Raw genomic sequence first — 21984 nt, 5'->3', positions numbered from 1 at the left:
ACCTATCTTTTTGGATCGGAGGTCCGAAGTAGCAATGGCCGCTAAATCGCTTCGTAAAGGAAAAGCGGGAGAAGACAAGATGGCGGCACCGGCGAGCCCATCGAATTTGTCAGTTAGCTCAGCATGGACCGCCGAAATAGTGGGAGAAGTAACAGCAGCCCTGGAAGTTATTCTAGACAAAAAATTACAGGGACTGGACTCCAAACTAGTAGGTTTACAGAGCGATATGGCGCAACTCGCCCAGGATATGGCGGGCTTTCAACAACGAACGGGGGCCCTGGAAGACCAAGTTACAACTATGGAACAGAGGTATGGTAAACTCTTAAAAACAGTGGAAACACAAGCCGAAAAGATAGAAGACCTAGAGAATAGGTCTAGACGTAATAACTTGCGTTTTGTTGGGCTACCTGAGGATATAGGGGAAAAAGAACTTCGCCCTTTCCTAGAGAAATGGTTAATGAGAGAACTAAAGCTGCAATCAGAAATGGGGCCCCTAATCATTGAGAGAGCCCATCGAATAGGCCCTATGCGACAAAGCGTGGGGAGGCCCAGAATAGTGATATGCCGAATACTTAACTTTAACCATAAAACTGCAATAATGCAGGCCATACGTGGTGGAACACCTCTGACTTATAACAATCAAAAAATCCTGTGTTTTCAAGATTATTCGAGCGCAGTGGCCGCGCAGCGGAAGGCTTTTTCACCGACGTGCTCACAACTAGTGCAACACAAGGTCAAATTCGCGCTGTTGTACCCAGCAAAATTAAAGATCTTTTACCAATCATCTGTTAAAATTTGTGAGACGGTCCTGGAAGCACAGCAATACATTAGACAAATACTGAGTGAAGGAGATGAATGACGGATCAGGCTGAGACTGGGAAGGACATGGAATAAAACAGTTGAATGTTGGAATTAAATCATGGACAATGCTGAAAAAGTTGATTTAAGGAAGTTAAATCTTTTGGATAAAATGACCTCAGTGATATAAAGCGACAGCCGGAGTTGGTATGATTACAGATAAATTCGGGGGTCACAGTAAACATAAGAACTGAATGATTATCGGCTCAGCTCCAGACCCTGACGGAGGCTCAGGGTTGAGTAGCAATGACATACATGGAAGCATCAACTGGAATACAATGGATTACAAACGCGGAAATGAAGCGGCAGAAACACTGCGAGTAGAAACTTTCAGAAGTTGAATAACAAAACCAAGTGCCCAGGAAGACATGATTCGGGGTGGAATAATGGGGACTACAATTTAAGAAAATAATCAGGACGTGGTTTGAGCAGCCAACAAGGAATACAAGTGGCCCATGACGGGCTATAATAAGAATAAAAGGTGGAGGCCGCAACCTGAACAACCCTATTATACTTTTGGATTACAATTGCTGATGGGATGAGGCAACATGATCGTCCGTATACAGGAGTGTGGATTACAACTGCTGAATGAATAAGCAACAACCAAGGCGAGCAACCACAGTCAATAATACTATCGCTAACCAACAAGAGTGGAACTTTTGAAATAACATGGAAGATACACTGGAAGAGTTTCGGCTGGTCTTCCGGAGAAGCTGGAATTGAACATTTACAAAGACAATGCTTAGTAGATAAAACCATGTCATCTTGTTAAGATGGAAAGGAGGGAGACGGGGATGATGCTATACATGCAAGTTGTGAAAACACTAGATTAAGGAAATCATAACGTTATTGGTTAATGTTGGAGTTAATATATATAATATACAATGGGCCCCAATTATAGGAGAGGGCATAACCACAAGATGGGAAAATGTTATATTGAAACAGTTATTTAGAATTACAGATCACTGAATAGGATAAGAGATGCCCTTGAATATGAGAAGAGAGAGGGAGGAACGGGGAATTCATATAAGGGCTCACATATAGAAGAGGGAAGTAACCTTGCAATAGAAGCTTAATTATAAGGAATGTAGAGAGAGGCGTAAACGTGATTAGTCCCATACTAGGGACGGAACGTAGAGGGTTAATAGGGAACATGGGAGGGAGGGTAATAGGAGGGAGGGAGGGGATGTTAAGGGGAGGGAGGAGTTGGGGAAGGATAGGGCGTAGGGGAAAGCAAATAGACGTAAACAAGATAAGGAACAAGGAAGAGAGAAAAAATGATACTATGCAGCAAAAGAGAATGTGTGGGGACTACATGATAAGAGGGGGGAACCATAGGCTGGGGTGGTTGCTCCCGGATGATAAAGAGCTTCTGTGGGTGATCCGTAGCCACCACAACACGTGAAAGATGGTTAAAATAGTGACCTGGAATGTGGGAGGCATCGGGTCGCCAGTGAAGCGCTCTAAGATATTAAAATATCTACAGAGAATCAAAGCAGATGTCGCTCTTTTACAAGAGACACACCTAAAGGAGACAGAACAGGATAAACTTAAAAAATGGTGGGTGGGAGAATGCATTGGATCGCCTGCAAAGGGGAGAAAAGGCGGAGTGGTTGTCCTCATAAGAAAAGGGGTGGTGGACAAGATTTGCGATGTAATTAAAGATCCAGAGGGAAGGTACATTTTTTGTAAGGTACTTTTGGCAAAGAGGCAGATAATACTGGGCAGTATTTATGCACCAAACCAAATGGATAAAAAATTTTATCAACAACTATTGGGGCATTTAATAGGAGAAGACTCTTCCAGATTAATTTTGGGAGGAGACTTTAATACAGTATGGGACCCGCAGATGGACAAATCTAGTGCCACACAGACACCATCTCACTGGATGTCAAAAGGTCTACCGAACTTGTGTTCACTTTTGGGCCTATTGGATATCTGGAGAGTGCTCCACCCACAAGATAGAGATTACACACATATGTCCAGAGCACACAACACACAATCAAGGATAGATTACCTGCTGGTGTCACGTACATTAATGGGAGAGATACAGGATACTCAAATAGGACCTTATGCAATATCGGATCATGCAGAAGTTTGGGCGAATTGGAAACCTGGGGAGGAGGGAGGTAAAGTTAGACAGTGGACATTCCCAAGTTACTTGACCCATAATGTGGGATTTAGGGAACATTTGATGAAAACTTGGAAAGAATATAAACTTTTTAATGAGAATACAGCCTCCGACCCAATAATATTCTGGGAAGCGGCGAAAGCGGTCCTAAGAGGAGAGATCATTAGTTATGTAAGCCAATTTAAAAAAGCTAGAGACAGAGAGATACTGAGGCTAGAAAAAGAAATTGTAACATTGAGGAAAAGATATGATGGGTCTTCCAGCGCTCAACTGAAGAAAGAATTGGTATCAGCTCAAGTGGCTCTAAATACTATTATACATGAGAGAGAGATGAAGTCACAAGCTTATTATAAATTTCAATTATATAAGTATGGCAGTAAGGGGGGAAAGATGTTGGCCAGACTTATTGCCCAGAAACAGACATCGAGAAGAGTTACAACTTTAAAGGACGAGAAAGGAAAAATGTGCTTTAAAGATGTGGAAATCCAAAATATTTTTAAAACTTTCTACCAGAACTTATATGCAGAAGAACATAACTCAGGTCTTCCGAGCAATTTATATTTAGAGGGGGTGGCCCATCCGGTTCTCTCTGAAAGGGAACAAAAAATATTAAATGAACCAATAAATATTGATGAAGTACATTGGGCAATAACTAATAGCTCTCCAGGGAAAGCGCCAGGACCGGATGGGCTAAGAGTAGAATTTTACCAACTATTAGGAGAAGAAATACAGCCTGCACTGGTAGAGACTTTCAATGGGTGGGTAGAGAGAGGATTTCTTCCTAGACAACTGAACATGGCTCAAATTATTTTGCTACCCAAACCCAAACGAGATCATACCTTGCCGGAGTCATATCGACCTATTTCTCTATTGAACTGTGAAATGAAGATATTTGCCAAGATATTGGCAGGACGCATGAGCCGCGTATTACCAAATTTAGTGCAAGAGGGACAAGTGGGATTTGTCAAAGGAAGATCAGTTGCTAAAAATTTGAGGAGAATTATCACAGCGCTGGAACATGTAAAGAGGGAGTTACAACCAACCTTGATGATCAGTTTTGATGCCGAGAAGGCATTTGATCGAGTTGACTGGAACTATATGTTCGACACGCTAAATGCCTATGGCTTTGCAGGGTGGTTTGTCACAGCAATTAGAACACTATACACATCCCCGCAAGCTAGAATAACGGTCAATGATAATTGCTCGGAGGCTTTTGAAATACAAAGAGGAACTAGGCAAGGGTGTCCCCTATCGCCACTTCTTTTTGCATTATACTTAGACCCCCTGATTAGAGATATTGTGGATATGACGGCCATAAGAGGAGTGGTGTTGGGGAAACAGGAATTCAAATTGGCTGCCTTTGCAGAGTCCTTACAAGCATTACTGGAAGTGTTTAAAGAATTTGGAACCTATTCTGGGTTCAAACTAAATCTGGAGAAATCAGAAGCATTGGTTAGTAATATACAGAATACAGCGACTTGGCAGGGAACGTTTCCATTGAGAAGAGCAACTAAATCGTTTCGATACTTGGGTATACAGTTGACGCCAGATGTGGTAGAATTATACTCACTTAACATTAAGATGCTGTTGACTCAGACTAGACACCAACTCGCACGTTGGAGTCAGTTGCAGTTGTCGCTGATGGGTAGAATATGCCTAATTCGTATGGTGATCCTACCTAGATGGTTGTATGTTATGCAGACCATACCAATATGTATAATGGGTAAAGATCTGAAAACATTCACTAAGATGGTAATGCAATTTTGCTGGGCCAATAAGAAAGCTAAGATGAAACAACAGTTCATGATGGGTAACTGGCAACAGGGAGGGCTGGGATTACCAGACTTGAAGTTATACAATATGGCTTGTTTAATGCGACATGTGAGGGACTGGATATTTGGAACGACATGGTATACACCATTAGCGTTAGAACAGGAATACTTTGGTCAGTGGCGATTGGAATCCCTGATACAATTAGAAATGCCGCAGATCCCGGAGATACACAGGAATAACCTACTACTAAAATCGCTCAGGAGAGCGTGGCAATTCTTGGGGAACAGATTGAAGATGGGGAGAGGAGTAACAGAATTATTAACAATTAGAGGAAACCCAACCTTTACAGCAGGTATAGAAAACCCAGTTTTTCAGCGATGGGCAGAGAGAGGTTTGGAATGTCTGGAAGACGTACTAGATGAAAGTGGGAAAATTAAATCTTTAGATCAACTGTTGGGTGCAGATACAATTCAATGGGGTGACACATTTGCGCACTGCCAACTGAAGCATTTTATTCAGTCACTAGATCAAGGCCGATTGGAACAGAAACAGGGATTGAAGCTAAAAAAATTTTTCCTAGAGATTTCTGAAGAAGCACCGTCAATTTCAGGGATACATAAGGCACTGTGGACACATGAGAAACCCAAAAACTTTCAAAAGTTAAGAGAGCGCTGGGAGAAAGACTTAGGAGTTACACTAGTGGGATGGGATGTAGAAAGGCAACTGAAGGGGATACCGAAATTGGTCAGTGGAGCCCAGTATAGGGAATGTGCATTCCGTTTTATACACCGAGCATATATGACACCTGCACAACTAGCAAAATTCGGGGGATTGCAGACGCCCTTGTGTGTGAGATGTGGGAGAACAGATAACACATACTACCATAGTTTTTGGAGCTGCTGGAAGGTTAGAAGATTTTGGGGAAAAATAACTCATTACATATCACAACTTTTAGGCCACAAGCTGGCAGGCACATCAGTGCAGATGCTGTTAAATTTACCGGGATCATTTAGAGGTCAAATACCGGAACATAATATATTTTTACGTAAAACAACACTGTTGGCAAAGAAATGTATCTTGCAAAACTGGACGAATGACATAGGACCAGATTATTGGCACTGGCGGAACCTCACCCACCAGTTAATGATGTGGGAAGCAAAAGAAGCCAACCGTTCATTGAAAAGAAAGAACACATTTATGAAAATTTGGGGTGCTTATATAGACTCTCTGTCTCATAAGGGAAGAAGTTTGGTCCTCAACACACTAAGATGTTAATAACACATATGTATCATTATCAAATGGGGGGCGGAGAGGGGGGGTTGAGGGAGGTGGGAGGTGGGAGGGGGAGGAAAAGAAAATCTTTGGAGACAATAGCCACAAGTTGTTGTAAAAACTTTATTTGTCAAAAGTGGTTTCAATGATTGTAAAAAAGTTTCTGTTGTGTCTTCAATAAAAACGTTGAAACATAAAAACTAAAAAAAAAAAAAAAAAAAAAATGTTCTATTTGATTACAGTAGAAACAGAGAAAATGACGGTCACCTTCCCGTCACGGTACTGAGAGCTCCGGGGCGCCGAGGGAATCGGCAACCAGAAAGCATCAACGCCGGGAGGACCACTCACCCTCCATACAGGACGTCTTGAAGCAGTCTTCTCCGGACAGCCCGGTACCGCCTCCGCAACCCAGGCAGATTCTGACCTCGTCGCCTGTACCGGCCCCACAGCCTTGCTCGACAGAGACACTCTAGACGAGCGCCTCCGAGCCATACTTCCAGGGATTATATAAAGGCCCAATCAGTCTGCCCATCCATATCATTCACTCTCTCTTCCTCCATCTATGAGATCCCACATGCCCATGCCATGAATTCAGATACAGTCCTTGTTTCCACCACTTCTGTGGGGAGGTCATTCCACACATCTGCCACCCTTTCCATAAAGAAGTGTTTCCTTAGGTTACTTCCACCAAGTCTATCTCTTTTTAATTTCATCTTATGTCCTATTGTTCCAGAGCTTCCTTTCAATTGTAACAGATCTGTCTCTTGTGCATTTATGCCATAGAGATATTTAAATGTCTCGTTCGTATCTCCTGTTTTTCTTCCAAAGTATACCTATTGAGGTCTATGAGTCTACCTCTATGATGACCACTGACCGTTTAAGTAGCCACCTTCTGGACAGACTTCAACCCATTTATATCTTTTTGAAGGTGTGGTTTGTACTTTCCTATTCTTTGTTTTGGAATGTAATATTATAAAACTTTAAAAAAATGTGTTGTCTCATTGTACACAGTACTCTAAATGGGCTGTCACCAGAGACTTGTACAAAAGCATTATCGCCTCCTTTTTCCTGTTGGCCATTCTTCTTCCTGTTTACCAACACTTACTTTTGGTTTTGGCTAATGCCCTTTCTACCTGTTTGGCCACTTAGGGTAGTCAGAAATGATTACTTCCAAGTCCCGCTCTTCTTTCGAGCATAGAAGTACCTACTACCTTAAATGGTACTGCTGTCTTATGTTTTTGTAGTCCAAGTGCATGACCCTGTATTTTTTAGCATTAAATCTTAGTTGTCAATTTATGGACCAGTTTTTTATTTTACCTTTGCTAGATCCCTTGTCATAAGTTTTGTATCATCTGCAAAGATGCAAATCTTACCCAATAGCCAGTCTGCAATATCACTCACAAAGATGTTAAAAGAGCCAGGCCAAAGACTGATCCCCGTGGTACATCACTGGTAACATTCTTTCTCCGAGGACAAGCAGGCTGCTTGTTCTCACTGATGGGTGACGTCCGACAGCAGCCCCAGGATCGGAAGATCTTCGTAGTTTGCTAGCTCTCGCGTGCACATGCGCGCACCGCGCATGCGCGACTGTTTTGTTGCCCGTAGCGCGAGCGTGTTCCTCAGTCTTTTTTTTTTCCGTGGCTCAGGACGGCTGTTTTTTTGGTTGTCTGTGCCCCAGAGAGGCCCTTGCAGCGTTTTCGCTGCGTTTCTGCACGAGTTTGCGCGTGTTTTCCGTTTAAAAATAAAGTTTCTTTTTCCTCTATTTCTTTAGTTTTGTCCCGTAAGTTTCCTTTCTTTGTCGTGAGCGGCCATTTTGGCCGCCCATACGGGTTTTCCCCTGTTTTGGTGCCTTTCTTTTCAGCACCATCGCGAATTTTGACCTCGGCGGCGCAATTTTTCCACCCATGTCCTCGAAGCCTGCCAGCGGCTTCAAGAAGTGCACGCGGTGCAACTGGACAATCTCGCTCACTGATAGGCACGTCTCGTGTCTTCAGTGTTTGGGAGCTGGTCATCGTCCCAACGCCTGCACGTTGTGTTTTCAGCTTAAAAAGAGGACCCAGGTAGTGAGATCGGCTCAGTGGAACCTTTTGTTTGGAGCCCCGTCCGGTCCTTCGATGTCGACAGAGCCAGCGGTACCGAGGTCATCGACGGTATCGATGTCGGCATCGGAGTGTGCATCGACGTCCGGAGAGCAGGTGATGGCTGTGCAGAGATCCCACGCTGGTAGCAGTGAGCCATCGAGTGGGTCTCCACCTGCCTCAAGGGCTCCTGCGGTACAGGCCCCCCGGGACCAACCTTCTTCGGACCCAGCCCTGAGGAGATGTGTGGATTCCATGTCCTGCTCGTCGGTACCGGGAGGTACCGATGACGTGCTTCGAGCGAAGGCGAAGAAGCACTGTCATCGGTCACCTTCCCGTCACGGTACTGAGAGCTCCGGGGCGCCGAGGGAATCGGCAACCAGAAAGCATCAACGCCGGGAGGACCACTCACCCTCCATACAGGAGGTCTTGAAGCAGTCTTCTCCGGACAGCCCGGTACCGCCTCCGCAACCCAGGCAGATTCTGACCTCGTCGCCTGTACCGGCCCCACAGCCTTGCTCGACAGAGACACTCTAGACGAGCGCCTCCAAGCCATACTTCCAGGGATTCTGGAAGGGCTGCTGTGACCATCTGTTCCGGTACCGCTGGTGCTTGCGCCGTCGGTACCATCGAGAGATGCGGCAGTTGGCTCCCTGCCTGTGGTGAGGACTGCGACGCCGGTACCGCTTGCGGCATCGGCGTCCGCTGCCACCCAAGTTGACTCCCCGTCGACGTCGCTGGAGGGAGCTTCATCGCCAGCGGTGAGGGAATCTTCTTCTCCACATCGCCATAGAGGACTTAGCTCTTCGGCGTCGAGACGGGCTCGGCTTCTGACTGAAGTTCGAGAGCTTGTGTCCGATACCGAAGGTGAGGCCTCGTGGGAGGCAGAGGAAGATCCCAGATATTTCTCTGATGAGGAGTCTTGTGGTCTTCCTTCTGATCCTACTCCTTTGCCGGAGAGAAAGCTTTCTCCCCCTAAGAGTCTGTCTTTCTCGTCATTTGTCCGGGAAATGTCTACGGCCATTCCCTTCCCAGTGGTTACTGAGGATGAGCCCAGGGCTGAGATGTTCGAGGTCCTGGACTATCCTTTGCCACCTAAGGAGTCGTCCACTTTTCCTCCTCATAATGTCCTGAAGCCGACATTGATGGCGAACTGGACGAAACCATTAAGTAATCCCACTATTCCCAAAAAGATTGAGTCCCAGTATTGGATCCACGGGGACCCAGAGTTCATGAAGACCCAGTTGCCTCATGACTCTGGGGTTGTGGATCTGGCTCTCAAGAAAGTCAAGAGTACTAGGGATTACGCCTCGGCGCCCCTGGGGCGGGAGTCTAGGACTTTGGACTCTTTTGGGAGGAAGGCCTACCATTCTGCTATGCTCGTGTCCAAGATCCAATCCTACCAGTTCTACACGAGATTCCACTTGCAGAACATTGTGCGACAGCTGACGGACTTGGTTGATAAACTGCCGTCGGAGCAGGCCAAGCCTTTTCAGGAGGTGGTCGGGCAGCTGAAGACGTGTCGCAAATTCCTGTCCAGGGGTGTTTACGACACTTTTGATGTTGCGTCCAGGGCCGCTGCTCAAGGTATAGTGATGCTCAGACTCTCATGGCTGCGTGCCTCTGACCTGGAGAATAGAGTCCATGCTTGCCGGGGGGATAACATTTTTGGTGAGAAAGTCGAACAGGTGGTAGAGCAGATCCACCAGCGGGACACCGCCTTCGACAAACTCTCCCACCGGACGCCTTCAGCATCTACCTCAACAGGTAGACGTTTTTATGGGGGAAGGAGGAATGCTTCCTACGCATATAATAAGCGTAGGTACAATCCACCTGCCCACCAGCATGCTCAGGCTAAGCCCCAGCGCGCTCGTTCACGTCAACAGCGTGCGCCTCAACAGGCCCCTGCAGCTCCCCAGCAAAAGCAAGGGATGGGCTTTTGACTGGCTCCAGGCGAGTATAGCCGAGATAAACGTGTCCGTGCCGGACGATCTGCCGGTATGAGGGAGGTTAAAGTTTTTTCACCAACGGTGGCCTCTTGTAACCTCCGACCGCTGGGTTCTTCAAATAGTCTGGCTAGGATACTCCCTCAATTTGATCTCAAAACCTCCAAATTGCCCTCCGGGAGCTCAGTCCTTCAGCTTCCAGCACAAGCAGGTACTTGCAGAGGAACTTTCCGCCCTTCTCAGCACCAATGCGGTCGAGCCCGTGCCACCAGGGCAGGAAGGGCTGGGATTCTATTCCAGGTACTTTCTTGTGGAAAAGAAAACAGGGGGGGTGCGTCCCATCCTAGACCTAAGGGCCCTGAACAAATATCTGATCCGAGAAAAGTTCAGGATGCTTTCCTTGGGCACCCTTCTTCCCATGATTCAGAAAAACGATTGGCTATGCTCTCTGGACTTAAAGGATGCTTATACTCACATCCCGATACTACTAGCTCACAGGCAGTATCTTCGATTCCGTCTGGGAACACGGCATTTTCAGTATTGTGTGCTATCCTTTGGTCTCGCCTCTGCGCCCAGAATGTTTACAAGATGCCTGGCAGTAGTGGTGGCGTCCCTACGCAGACTGGGAGTGCAATCTCGATGATTGGCTGGTGAAGAACACATCCGAGGCAGGAGCTCTACAGTCCATGAAAATGACTATTCGACTCCTGGAGGTACTAGGGTTTGTGATAAATTATCCAAAGTCCCACCTTCTTCTAGAAAAGACTAGAATTCATAGGAGCTCTGCTGGACTCCCAGACAGCTCATGCCTACCTCCCCAAGGCGAGGGCAGACAATCTTCTGTCCCTTGTTTCCTGGGTACGAGCGTCTCAGCAGATCACAGCTCGGGAGATGTTGAGATTGCTGGGCCACATGGCCTCCACAGTTCATGTGACTCCCATGGCCCGTCTTCACATGAGACCAGCTCAATGGACCTTAGCTTCCCAGTGGTACCAAGCTGCGGGAGGTCTAGAGGACGTAATCCAGCTGTCCACAGTTTTTCTCAAATCCCTACATTGGTGGACAATTCGCTCCAATTTGACCTTGGGACGTCCCTTTCAAATTCCTCAGCCACAAAAAGTGCTGACTGCGGATGCATCTCTCCTGGGGTGGGGAGCTCATGTCGATGAGCTCCACACCCAAGGTTGTTGGTCCCTCCAGGAAGCAGGTTTTCAGATCAATCTCCTGGAGTTACGAGCGGTCTGGAACGCGCTGAAAGCTTTCAGAGATCGGCTGTCTTATCAAATTATTCAAATTGAGACAGACAATCAGGTTGCTATGTATTACATCAACAAGCAGGGGGGCACCGGATCTCGCCCCCTGTGTCAGGAAGCCGTCAGGATGTGGCTTTGGGCTCGCCAGCACGGCATGTTTCTCCAAGCCACATATCTGGCAGGCGTAAACAACAGTCTGGCCGACAGGTTGAGCAGGATCATGCAACCTCACGAGTGGTCTCTCAACTCGAGAGTCGTACGCAAGATCTTCCAAGCGTGGGGCACCCCCTTGGTAGATCTTTTTGCCACTCAGCTCAATCACAAGGTTCCTTAGTTCTGTTCCAGACTTCAGGCCCACGGCAGACTAGTGTCAGATGCCTTTCTTCTTCATTGGGGGAGGGGCCTCCTGTATGCGTATCCTCCCATACCCTTGGTAGGGAACACTTTGCTGAAACTCAAGCAGGATCGTGGAACCATGATTCTGATCGCACCCTTCTGGCCGCGTCAGATCTGGTTCCCTCTTCTTCTGGAGTTGTCCTCCGAAGAACCGTGGAGATTGGAGTGTTTTCCAACCCTCATCACTCAGAACGAGGGGGCGCTTCTGCATCCCAACCTCCAGTCCCTGGCTCTCACGGCCTGGATGTTGAGAGCGTAGACTTTGCCTCGGGTCTTTCTGAGGGTGTCTCCCGAGTCTTGCTTGCTTCCAGGAAAGATTCCACGAAGAGGTGTTATTCTTTCAAATGGAAGAGGTTTGCCATCTGGTGTGACAGCAGGGCCCTAGATCCTCGTTCTTGTCCTACACAGACCCTGCTTGAATACCTTCTGCACTTGTCTGAGGCTGGTCTTAAGACGAACTCTGTTAGAGTTCACCTTAGTGCAATTAGTGCTTTTTATTACTGTGTAGAGGGTAAGCCTATCTCGGGACAGCCTTTAGTTGTTCGCTTCATGAGAGGTTTGCTTTTGTCAAAGCCCCCTATCAAGCCTCCTACAGTGTCATGGGATCTCAATGTCGTTCTCACCCAGCTGATGAAAGCTCCTTTTGAGCCACTGAATTTTTGCCATCTGAAGTACTTGACCTGGAAGGTCATTTTCTTGGTGGCAGTCACTTCAGCTCGTAGAGTCAGTGAGCTTCAAGCCTTGGTAGCTTATGCTCCTTACACAAAATTTCATCATAACAGAGTAGTCCTCCGTACTCACCCTAAGTTCTTGCCCAAGGTGATGTCGGAGTTCCATCTGAACCAGTCAGTTGTCTTGCCAACATTCTTTCCCCGCCCTCATACCCGCCCTGCTGAACCTCAGTTGCACACATTGGACTACAAGCGAGCATTGGCCTTCTATCTGGAGCGGATAAGCCCATTTAGACAGTCCGCCCAAATGTTTGTTTCTTTTGATCCCAACAGAAGGGGAGTGTCTGTCGGGAAACGTACCATCTCCAGTTGGCTAGCAGATTGCATTTCCTTCACTTACGCCCAAGCTGGGCTGACTCTTGAGGGTCATGTCACGGCTCATAGTGTTAGAGCCTTGGCAGCGTCAGTGGCCCACTTGAAGTCAGCCACTATTGAAGAGATTTGCAAGGCTGTGACATGGTCATTCGTCCACACATTCACATCTCATTACTGCATACAGCAGGATACACGACATGATAGTCGGTTCGGGCAGTCAGTGCTGCAGAATCTGTTTGGGGTTTAGAATCCAACTCCACCCCCCCAGGCCCATTTTTATTCTGTTCCAGGCTGCACTCTCAGTTAGTTGTTTCTATGTAGGTCAATCTCAGTTATGTCCTCGCCGTTGTGAGGCCCAATTGACCAATGTCTGTTGTTTTGAGTGAGCCTGGGGGCTAGGGATACCCCATCAGTGAGAACAAGCAGCCTGCTTGTCCTCGGAGAAAGCAAAGTTACTTACCTGTAGCAGGTATTCTACGAGGACAGCAGTCTGATTGTTCTCACAAACCCGCCCACCTCCCCTTTGGAGTTGTGTCTTCCCTTGTCTTTTGCTTTCTACTTGATTGAGGAACAAGCTCGCGCTACGGGTGGGAAGACGGTCGCGCATGCGTGGTGTGCGCATGTTCATGCGAGGACTAGCAAACTTTGTTGCTAGGAAGATCTTTCGATCTTTGGGCTGCCTTCGGACGTCACCCATCAGTGAGAACAGTCAGCCTGCTGTCCTTGGAGAATACCTGCTACAGGTAAGTAACTTCGCTTTTCCTCTGTGAACTCCATTTACTACCACTCTGTCTTCTTGCACAACCAGTTTCTAACCCAGTTAGTCACTTTTTGGTCCAGACAGAGGGCACTCGGTTTATGTGCCTCACCATCTCTACAGTATCCTACAATTCCTCTTTTAAACCCTGATCTTTAAGCTGTGGCAGAAACTTCAAGTTTTAAACCTATGGGGAAAAGGCACCTATGCCTCACCAATCTATTGCATTTCTTTGAAGGGGTGAACAAACGTGGACAATGGCGAGCCGGTTGATATTGTGTATCTGGATTTTCAAACCGCATTTGACAAAGTACCACTTGAAAGACTCCAGAAGAAATTGGAACATCATGGGTTAGGAGGTGGTGTCCTATTGTACATTAAAAACCTTAGAGTAGGGTTAAATGGTCAGTATTCTCAATGGAGAAGGGTAGATAGTGGGGTTCCTCAGGGGTCTGTGTTGGGACCGCTGCTTTTGAACATATTCATAAATGATCTAGAAATGGGAGTAGCTAGTGAGGTAATTAAATTTGCTGACCACACAAAGTTATTAAAAGTTGTGAAAAATTACAAGAGGACCTTATGAGACGGAGACTGGGCATCTAAATGGCATATGATGTGTAATGTGAGTAAGTGCGAAGTGATGCATGTGGGAAAGAGGAACCTGAACTACAGCTACATAATGCAAGGTTCCACGTTAGGAGCGCCGACCAAGAAAGGGATCTTGGCGTCGTCGTTGATGATATGTTGATACCCTCTGCTCAGTGTGCGGTGGCGGCAAAGAAAGCAAATAGAATGTTAGGTATTATTAGGAAAGGAATGGAAAACAAGTGAGTACGTTATAATGGTGTGACTGAACCTCAAATACTGTGTTCAATTCTGGTCGCTGCATCTCAAAAAAGATATAGTGGAATTAGAAAAGGTACAGAGATATAGTGGAATTAGAAAAGGTACAGAGAAGGGTCACAAAAATGATACATGAGATGGCATGACTTCCCTATGAGGAAAGGCTGAAGCATCTAGGGCTCTTCAGCTTGGAGAAGAGATGGGAAATATGATAGAGGTCTATAAAATAATGAGTGGAGTGGAACGAATAGACGTAAATCGTTTGTTTACTCTTTCCAAAATGCTAGGACTAGGGGGCATGTGATGAAGCTACAAAGTAGTAAATTTAATACGACTCGGAGAAAATGTTTCTTAACTCAACGTGTTATTAAACTCTGGAATTCATTGGCAGAGAATGTGGTAAAGGCAGTTAGCTTAGCGGGGCTTTAAAAGGGTCTGGACGGCTTCCTAAAGGAAAAATGAATAAACCATTATTAAATTGTCTTGTGGAAAATCCATTTCTTATTTCTGGGATAAACAGCATAAAATGTATTGGGCTTTTTTTGTATCTTACCAGGTATTTGTGACCTGGATGGGCCACTGTTGGAAACAGGATGCTGGGCTTGATGGACCTTTGGTCAGTCCCAATTTGGCAATACTTATGTACTTATTTAAAGACTGTACTAAAATTTAAGTATGCCACATCTAGCGCTCCCGTTAAATCCAAGTGTTAGGTCTTGTCAGGCTCAGTTGATGAACTTCTTTGTGTAACCATTCGCTAGTAAAGCCATGCTGTCTTAGGTTCTGCAGTCCATTTGATTCCAGAAACATCTCTAGATCTGTTTTAGCAGTGTTTTCATTAGTGTATTCACCACAGAGGTAAGAATAACTGGCCTGTAGTTTTCAGCTTCCTCCTGACTTATGCTTTTGAGGAGATGGACCACTTTTGCCCCTCTCCAATCCTCTGAGACTACTCTAAACTCAAAAGAACTATTGAAAAGGTCAAACAGCAGAGCCGCGAGAATGTCCCCAAATTCCTTCAGTACCCTTGGATGTATCCCATCTGGCCCCATTGCTTTGTCTACATTTAGTTTTGTTAGCTCCTCACGAAAAGCCTTCTGAAATTTGATCAAGGTGTACCAAAAATCCATTCTTATTGTCTTCTGTGGTCGTACTCCTGTCTCTTCATCCATGAAGAGAGAACAGAAATTTGTTGAGCAATTCCTCTTTATTCTTACCAGTTTCTGTGTATAGCTCCCCTTCACTTTTAGCCTCAGAATGCAACTTTTGTCCTTCCTCTTATCACTAAAGAATGTTTTCTCCCCAAATTTAACCTTATTGGCTATTTCTTTTTCTATTTCCATCTTTTTTTGCCTGACTACCAGCTGCTCTTAGCTTTCCCAGTTACTGTAGCCTGTTTGTCTTCTTTCTGTGATGCTTTCTAATTATGAAGATTAGCTTGTTTTCCCTTACCTTTTCAGTTTCTGCTTTTGAGAACTAAAGCGACCCTTCTTTTCCTCTCTTACTTTACTAACAAAAAGTTTGTTGCCACTAAAATATTTCCTTTTGTTTTTTCTGTCTGCTTTTCTACTCCCCCCCCCAGCTGTTCCCATCCAGCTAACAACTCTTTTAGGTATTCTCCCATCTTGACAAAATTAGTTATTTAAAAGCCTGAAGCCTTCAATTTTGAAAAAAACCCTCTCAACCATAGGCGTCGGAATGGGGAGAGCCACAGGTGCTGTGGCACCCCGAAAATCGGTGCAGCAGGCTCTCCCCACTCCCATAGACGCCTGGTATACGAGGCCCCCGACATTTCCTTCCTTACCTTCCTGTACCGCGGTTGCTGCTTAGCGCCTAAACAAAACAGGGCTGCAATATCTCCCTGCATGTGACCGCTAAACATGAGTGTAGCCGACAAGATCTTTTGAGAGTGGGGCATCCCCTCAGTAAATCTGTGCCATTCACCTAAATCACAAGGACCCCTAGTACTACTCCAGACTGGGATCACACAGCATGCTAACCTTGGATGCCTTTTTTCCTCGATTGGGGGCAGGGTCTTTTGTATGTGTATTCTCCCAACACCTCTCATAGCGAAACTCAAGTAAGACGGGAATCATGATCCTCATTGCCCCATACTGGTCATGGCAAATAAGGTTCCCCTTGCTCTTGGAACTGGCTTGCCAGGACTTGTGAAATCTGAAATGTTTTCTGACCCTCATCACTCAAAACAAGGATCCCTCATGACATGGATGTTGTGGTGTTCCTTACATCTGCCTAAGCTGTCTCCAGGGTTTTGCTTGCCTGCAGGAGAGATCATGCTAGAAGGTCAAATGGCTTTAAATGGAGGAGGTTTTACCGTTTGGTATGAGAGTAAAGCCAGAAATCTTTTCTTCTGTCCTGCACAAAAACTGCTTGAGTACTTTCTACACCTCTCTGAAACTGGTCTAAAGACCAACTCTGTAAGGGTACACCTCTGTGCATTTAGAGGTTATCCTTACCATGTAGTGGATGGAGCCCATCTCTGTGCAGCCTTTAATTGTTTGCTCCATGAGGTGCTTGCTATTATTGAAACCTCCCATCAAACCCCTCGCAGTGTCATGGGATCTCAACATTGTTCTCACTCAGCTGATGGAAGCTTCCTTTGAGCCACTTGACTCTTGTCTTCTGAAGTACCTGACCTGGAAGGTCCTGTTTTCAGTCTCCTAAGCACTCAGGGTTAGTGAGCTCCAGGATCTAGTAGCTGATCCATCCTACACAAAATTTCCTCCTAATAGAATAGTTCTTTGTATGTATCCTAAGTTCCTGTCTAAGGTAGTGTCAGAATTCCATCTTAACCAGTCATTTGTTCACCCAAGACCTTATGCCCATCCTGGCGAAAGTGTACTGCACACTTTGGACTGCAAGAGAGCACTGGCTTCTATCTGGAGCAAACTAAGATTCGTAGACAGTCTATGTAGATTTTTATGTCTTTTGACCTCAACAGGATGGGGGCAGCCATCATTAAATAAACACTGTCCAATTGGCTAGCACACTACATTTTCTTCACTTATTCCGAAGCTGGGTTGACTCTGGAGGGTCATGTCACGGCTCATAATGTTAAAGCCATGGTTGCATCGGTAGCCCATCTAAGATCAGCCTGTAGAGAGGAGATTTCCAGGACTGCAATGTGTCCACACATTTATACCTCGCTACTGCATAGAGCAGGAGTCCCGAAGCAACAGCCGGTTTCTTTAGATAGTCCTTCAGGATTTATTTGGGGTCTAGAATCTTAACTCCACCCCCCCCCCCCCGCCCCAGGTCCATTAGTTTTTGTTCCAGGCTGTCCTCGGGGTGGGGGGGAAGGGTATAGCTATTGTTTATAGTTCCTGCATGGTTCATTGTGCCTTGCCTATTGTAGGCCATACTTTTTTCCTCCTTTTTCATTACCAGCAGCTAGGGGTTCCCAGCAGTCAGAATACTGCACTATATATCCTTGGAGAAATCAGTTACCTGTAGTAAGAAGCTTATTCTGACAGCCCCTGTCCACCTCCCCGTGGAGTTACATTCTGTCAGCTATTATAGTAAACTGCCTGGTCCTGCATGATGATGGTGGGTGGGAAGACGTGCCCCTGTTCGGTGGACTGCTTCCAAAAGCTTCTAAAGTGCTGGGGAACATTTCTGCATTGGGGATTCATTGGTGATGCCACTCATCAGTTAGAATACTTATCCTGCTATCCTGGGAGAACACCTGCTACAGGTGAGCAACTTTGCTTTCCTAATACATACACAAAAAAGCAGGTAGAAAACAACAATAAAGACAGGAAAAAGAAAAGTATGACCACCTACAAGTCCACATAAACTGGTAAAGAGAACCCTACACTATATGAAACAGCAGTATAACAAAAAGGAGCAGTAATAGGTAACATAGTAGATGATGGCAGAAAAAGACCTGCACGGTCCATCCAGTCTGCCCAACAAGATAAACTTGTATGTGCTACTTTTTGTGTATACCCTACTTTGATTTGTACCTGTCCTCTTCAGGGCACAGACCGTATAAGTCTGCCCAGCACTATCCCCGCCTCCCAACCACCAGCCTCGCCTCCCACCACCGGCTCTGGCACAGACCGTATAACTCTGCCCAGCACTATCCCCGCCTCCCACCACCGGCTCTGGCACAGACCGTATAAGTCTGCCCAGCACTATCCCCGCCTCCCAACCACCAGCCCCGCCTCCCAACCACCGGCTCTGCCACCCGCTCGACTAAGGATCCATTCCTTCTTATTGTAAATAGTTATATACTTATTGTAAATAGTTATATACTGGCTTCATGGCTGTTTTTCTTGGATTGTAGATCGGGGGGTCAGGGAGTGGTTGTTCAGTTGACATGGTTGTCTATTGTAATGGGACTTTATGTTGAAACCTGTCAGCAAATTGCTGACGTTTAAGTATCAATTCAGGGATGGGCTGAAAAGATGCAGACATGTTAGCTACCATATCAAACAATTTCCTGGATCCAGAAGATAGATTGAATTTTCTTATCAAAAAATTCTTTCCTGGCCAAATGTGTAGCTTTATTATAATCATGTGCTGACTGATTTTCTTTCATCAGGACCTGGATTCTTCTGCTAGGTCTGCTCAGTCTTTTTTGAGATATAAACCAAGGAACCATATCGGTTCCTAATAAAAACTCTCCTGAGAGGTGCAATCTACTCTAGTAGTTAATAAATATAGAGTTCCATGTCTCCATCACCTCAGAAGCAGTACACAACTCAAGATTGGATAACTGTGGTAACCATAATGGTTTCAAATTATCCACTGTATAACAGTTGCATATCTTTTGAGTCTTAGGGCCAGCATTCTTATCTGTCAACTCAATAATAATGAAAATGTAATCAGACTCTCCTAGAACAGACAAAAAAAAAATTCATGAATAAAATTTACATGTGCAGAATCACTTAGACTTGGGACAAGCCTAATGATGGAAATTATGTTGCTTTCATAGTGATCAAATACTTTGATGTATTTGACCATAATTTTCAGAAATGTTATTTTCTGGTAATGAGCACTTTCTTTTCATATCTTTGCTGTTTTGAGTGCACTGATACCTACTTTTTGGTAACTTTTTGTTGAGGTCTTTTCTCTTACATACCTCTTTGGTGCAAGGCATTATCTGGCAAATTGAAATAGATTCTGCGGTGTATGTGTCTTCCACTCTTTATAAAGGTATGGTTTAAATTTTCTGATGAGCACATTTAGAATTGACTTGATGAAGGGAGCAATAGCTCTTGAAAACTAGCCACAGATAATTAGGTTAGTCCAGGGATCCTGACATACAGCTCATGGGCCAAATACAACCCACCTGACTTCAGTATGTGGCCCACTTGGAATTTTTTTTATTTTTTTTGTAGAAAGAACAAAGTTTTACTTAATTACCTTGCACACATGATTCTGAAGCATATGGATTTTTGATCATATAGCCCACACACACAGAGATTTCTGATCATACGACCCATTTTTAGAGGAATGTAGAAACCCCTGGGTTAGTCTAATTAAAAAAAAAAAAAATCACCTAAATATTGCTGGTTTGGCTTTTGTTTTCATAGCCTCATGGAGTGAAACAGCAACCAGCTCTGAGTTTGATTCCCACTTCAGCTCCTTGTCAATTTGGGCAACTCGCTTAACCGTCCGTTGCCCCAGGTACAAGATAAGTGCCTGTATATAATATGTAAACCACTTTGATTTTAACCACAGAAAGGGGATATATCAAATGTCCTTTCCCTTATTCAAGAGAAGTGAACAGGAAACTGAAATGTCTCTTTCAACATATGCAAATTGATACTACGATTCGCCCATTTAAAATTTTTCTCCAAGTTCAGTTACCGTTTGCAGTATTTAATAAGGGGAAAAAAATAAATGCTGTGTACAGAAATGATTTCATGGTGCTATGTGAAACAGACATTACAGTACAAATGATCCCAGTCATATGTTGGAACGTGCCCTCTTAATGGTTTATTTTGTCTTTCTCTCTGAAATAGTTCTTCCAGCATTGGTAGACCGAATGGGAGATGCCAAAGACCAAGTTCGAGAGCAAGCACAGAATCTTATATTGAAGTTAATGGACCGGGCAGCATCACCAATGGTATTTACACCTTTCAAAAATTTGTACTTAGAGAGTATTAGTTCAGTTCGTAAACTTTCAGTTCATAAACTTGATTAATTGCCTTTCTGGTGGACAGCAAAGCAGTGTACAGTTGTATTATAAAAGAACAAAAGAGAAATTCAGAAATACAAGAGAGAGATGGGAAAAAGAGTGAAACATAGGGCAAACCCTAAGAATGCCTATGGCCACCTCAGGCCTTGAGGATTCAGTTATCAAATACCTGAATTAAAAAAAAAAAAAAGAAGTCCATCAGGTTGGTTATAAATCTGGGGGTGATGATAAAGTTTTGAGATGTTGTGGGAGGGAGTTTGCATACATGGCTTTCTTTATCTAAGACAGTACAGTGGTTGTCCTCCAAATGGATTATGGGGGTGGGGACACTGAGAAAGCAAAGGGTCTCTGATGATGCATAAATTGGAAAGGTAGATTGATTATATTAATTCAGATGGCTCTCTTCCAGTTTTCTGCTTCCTTCTCAAATATATCTAGTTTTCCATCTCTTCCCTTCCCTTTCATCGGTGTGCAGCATCTCTTCCACTCCATCTATGTGCAACATCTCCTCCCTCTCCCTCGCCTATCATCACCCCAAGTCGAGAACCTCACTCCCCCTCTTCTCCTTATCAGTCCAGCACCTCTCCCCTTCCCACGAGTCCAATACCTCTCCCTCATTCTACTTTAGTGACCTTATTCCACAAAACCTGAGTTCTTTGCTGGTGTGAGTAGCAGTAACACACTGCTTGGGCTGACCCAGATCCTTCCCTCTACAGTATTCTGCCCCTGTGATGTAACTTCTTGTTTATGCTCGGGCAGAATGCTGCAGAAGGAAGGATCGGGGTTGGCCCAGGCAGCATGTTAACTTCTGCTGCCAGCAACTTACGTTTTGCAGACTGGAGGTGCTGAAGGAGGATGAGGGAGAGTTGTTGGATGCTCGGTAGGAGGGGAGAGGAGAGGAAAGAAGGGAGAGGTGTGCTATATTATAAAGAAAAAAATGCTGCTCTATGTGCTGATCCCAGGACACACCTCATAAGAACATAAGAGTAGCGATACTGGGTCAGACCAATGGTCCATCTAGCCCAGTATCCTGTTTTACAAACAGTGGGCCAAGCCAGGTTACAAGTACCTGGTAACGTGGAGGGGCATAATCGAACGTCGCCGACGAAATAGATCGCCGGCGATCTATTTTGGTGGTGGCGCAACAGCTGGCCGGAACTGTATTTTCGAAAAAGATGGCCGGCCATCTTTTTTTTTCGATAATACGGTTTAGCCCGGCCAAATGCCAGAGTTTGCTGGGTTTGAGATGGCCGATTTTGTTTTTCAGCGATAATGGAAAAAAATGCCAGCCATCTCAAACCCAGCGAAATCCAAGGCATTTGGTCATGGGAGGAGCCAGCATTTGTAGTGCCCTGGACCCCTGACATGCCAGGGCAGCAACCGGGCAACCTAGGGGGCACTTCTAAAAATGTTTAAAAAATACACAAATAGCTCCCAGGTGCATAGCTCCCTTACCTTGTGT

At 45.3% G+C, this 21984-nt stretch overlaps 1 protein-coding gene across 1 annotated transcript in view; it reads left to right on the top strand.

Annotated features, from left to right (window-relative positions):
• CLASP2 (cytoplasmic linker associated protein 2) overlaps nucleotides 1-21984 on the top strand; it is a 977269-nt gene that overhangs the window by 49436 nt on the left and 905849 nt on the right. The window contains 1 exon segment of the mRNA XM_030203481.1: nucleotides 20347-20450. Coding sequence (XP_030059341.1) covers nucleotides 20347-20450 — 104 coding nt within the window.

The sequence above is a fragment of the Microcaecilia unicolor genome, chromosome 1, assembly GCF_901765095.1.
Source record: "Microcaecilia unicolor chromosome 1, aMicUni1.1, whole genome shotgun sequence".
Taxonomy (NCBI): Eukaryota; Metazoa; Chordata; class Amphibia; order Gymnophiona; family Siphonopidae; genus Microcaecilia; species Microcaecilia unicolor.
Note: the sequence above shows the minus strand (reverse complement) of the source record. Positions and strands in the feature narration are given on the sequence as shown.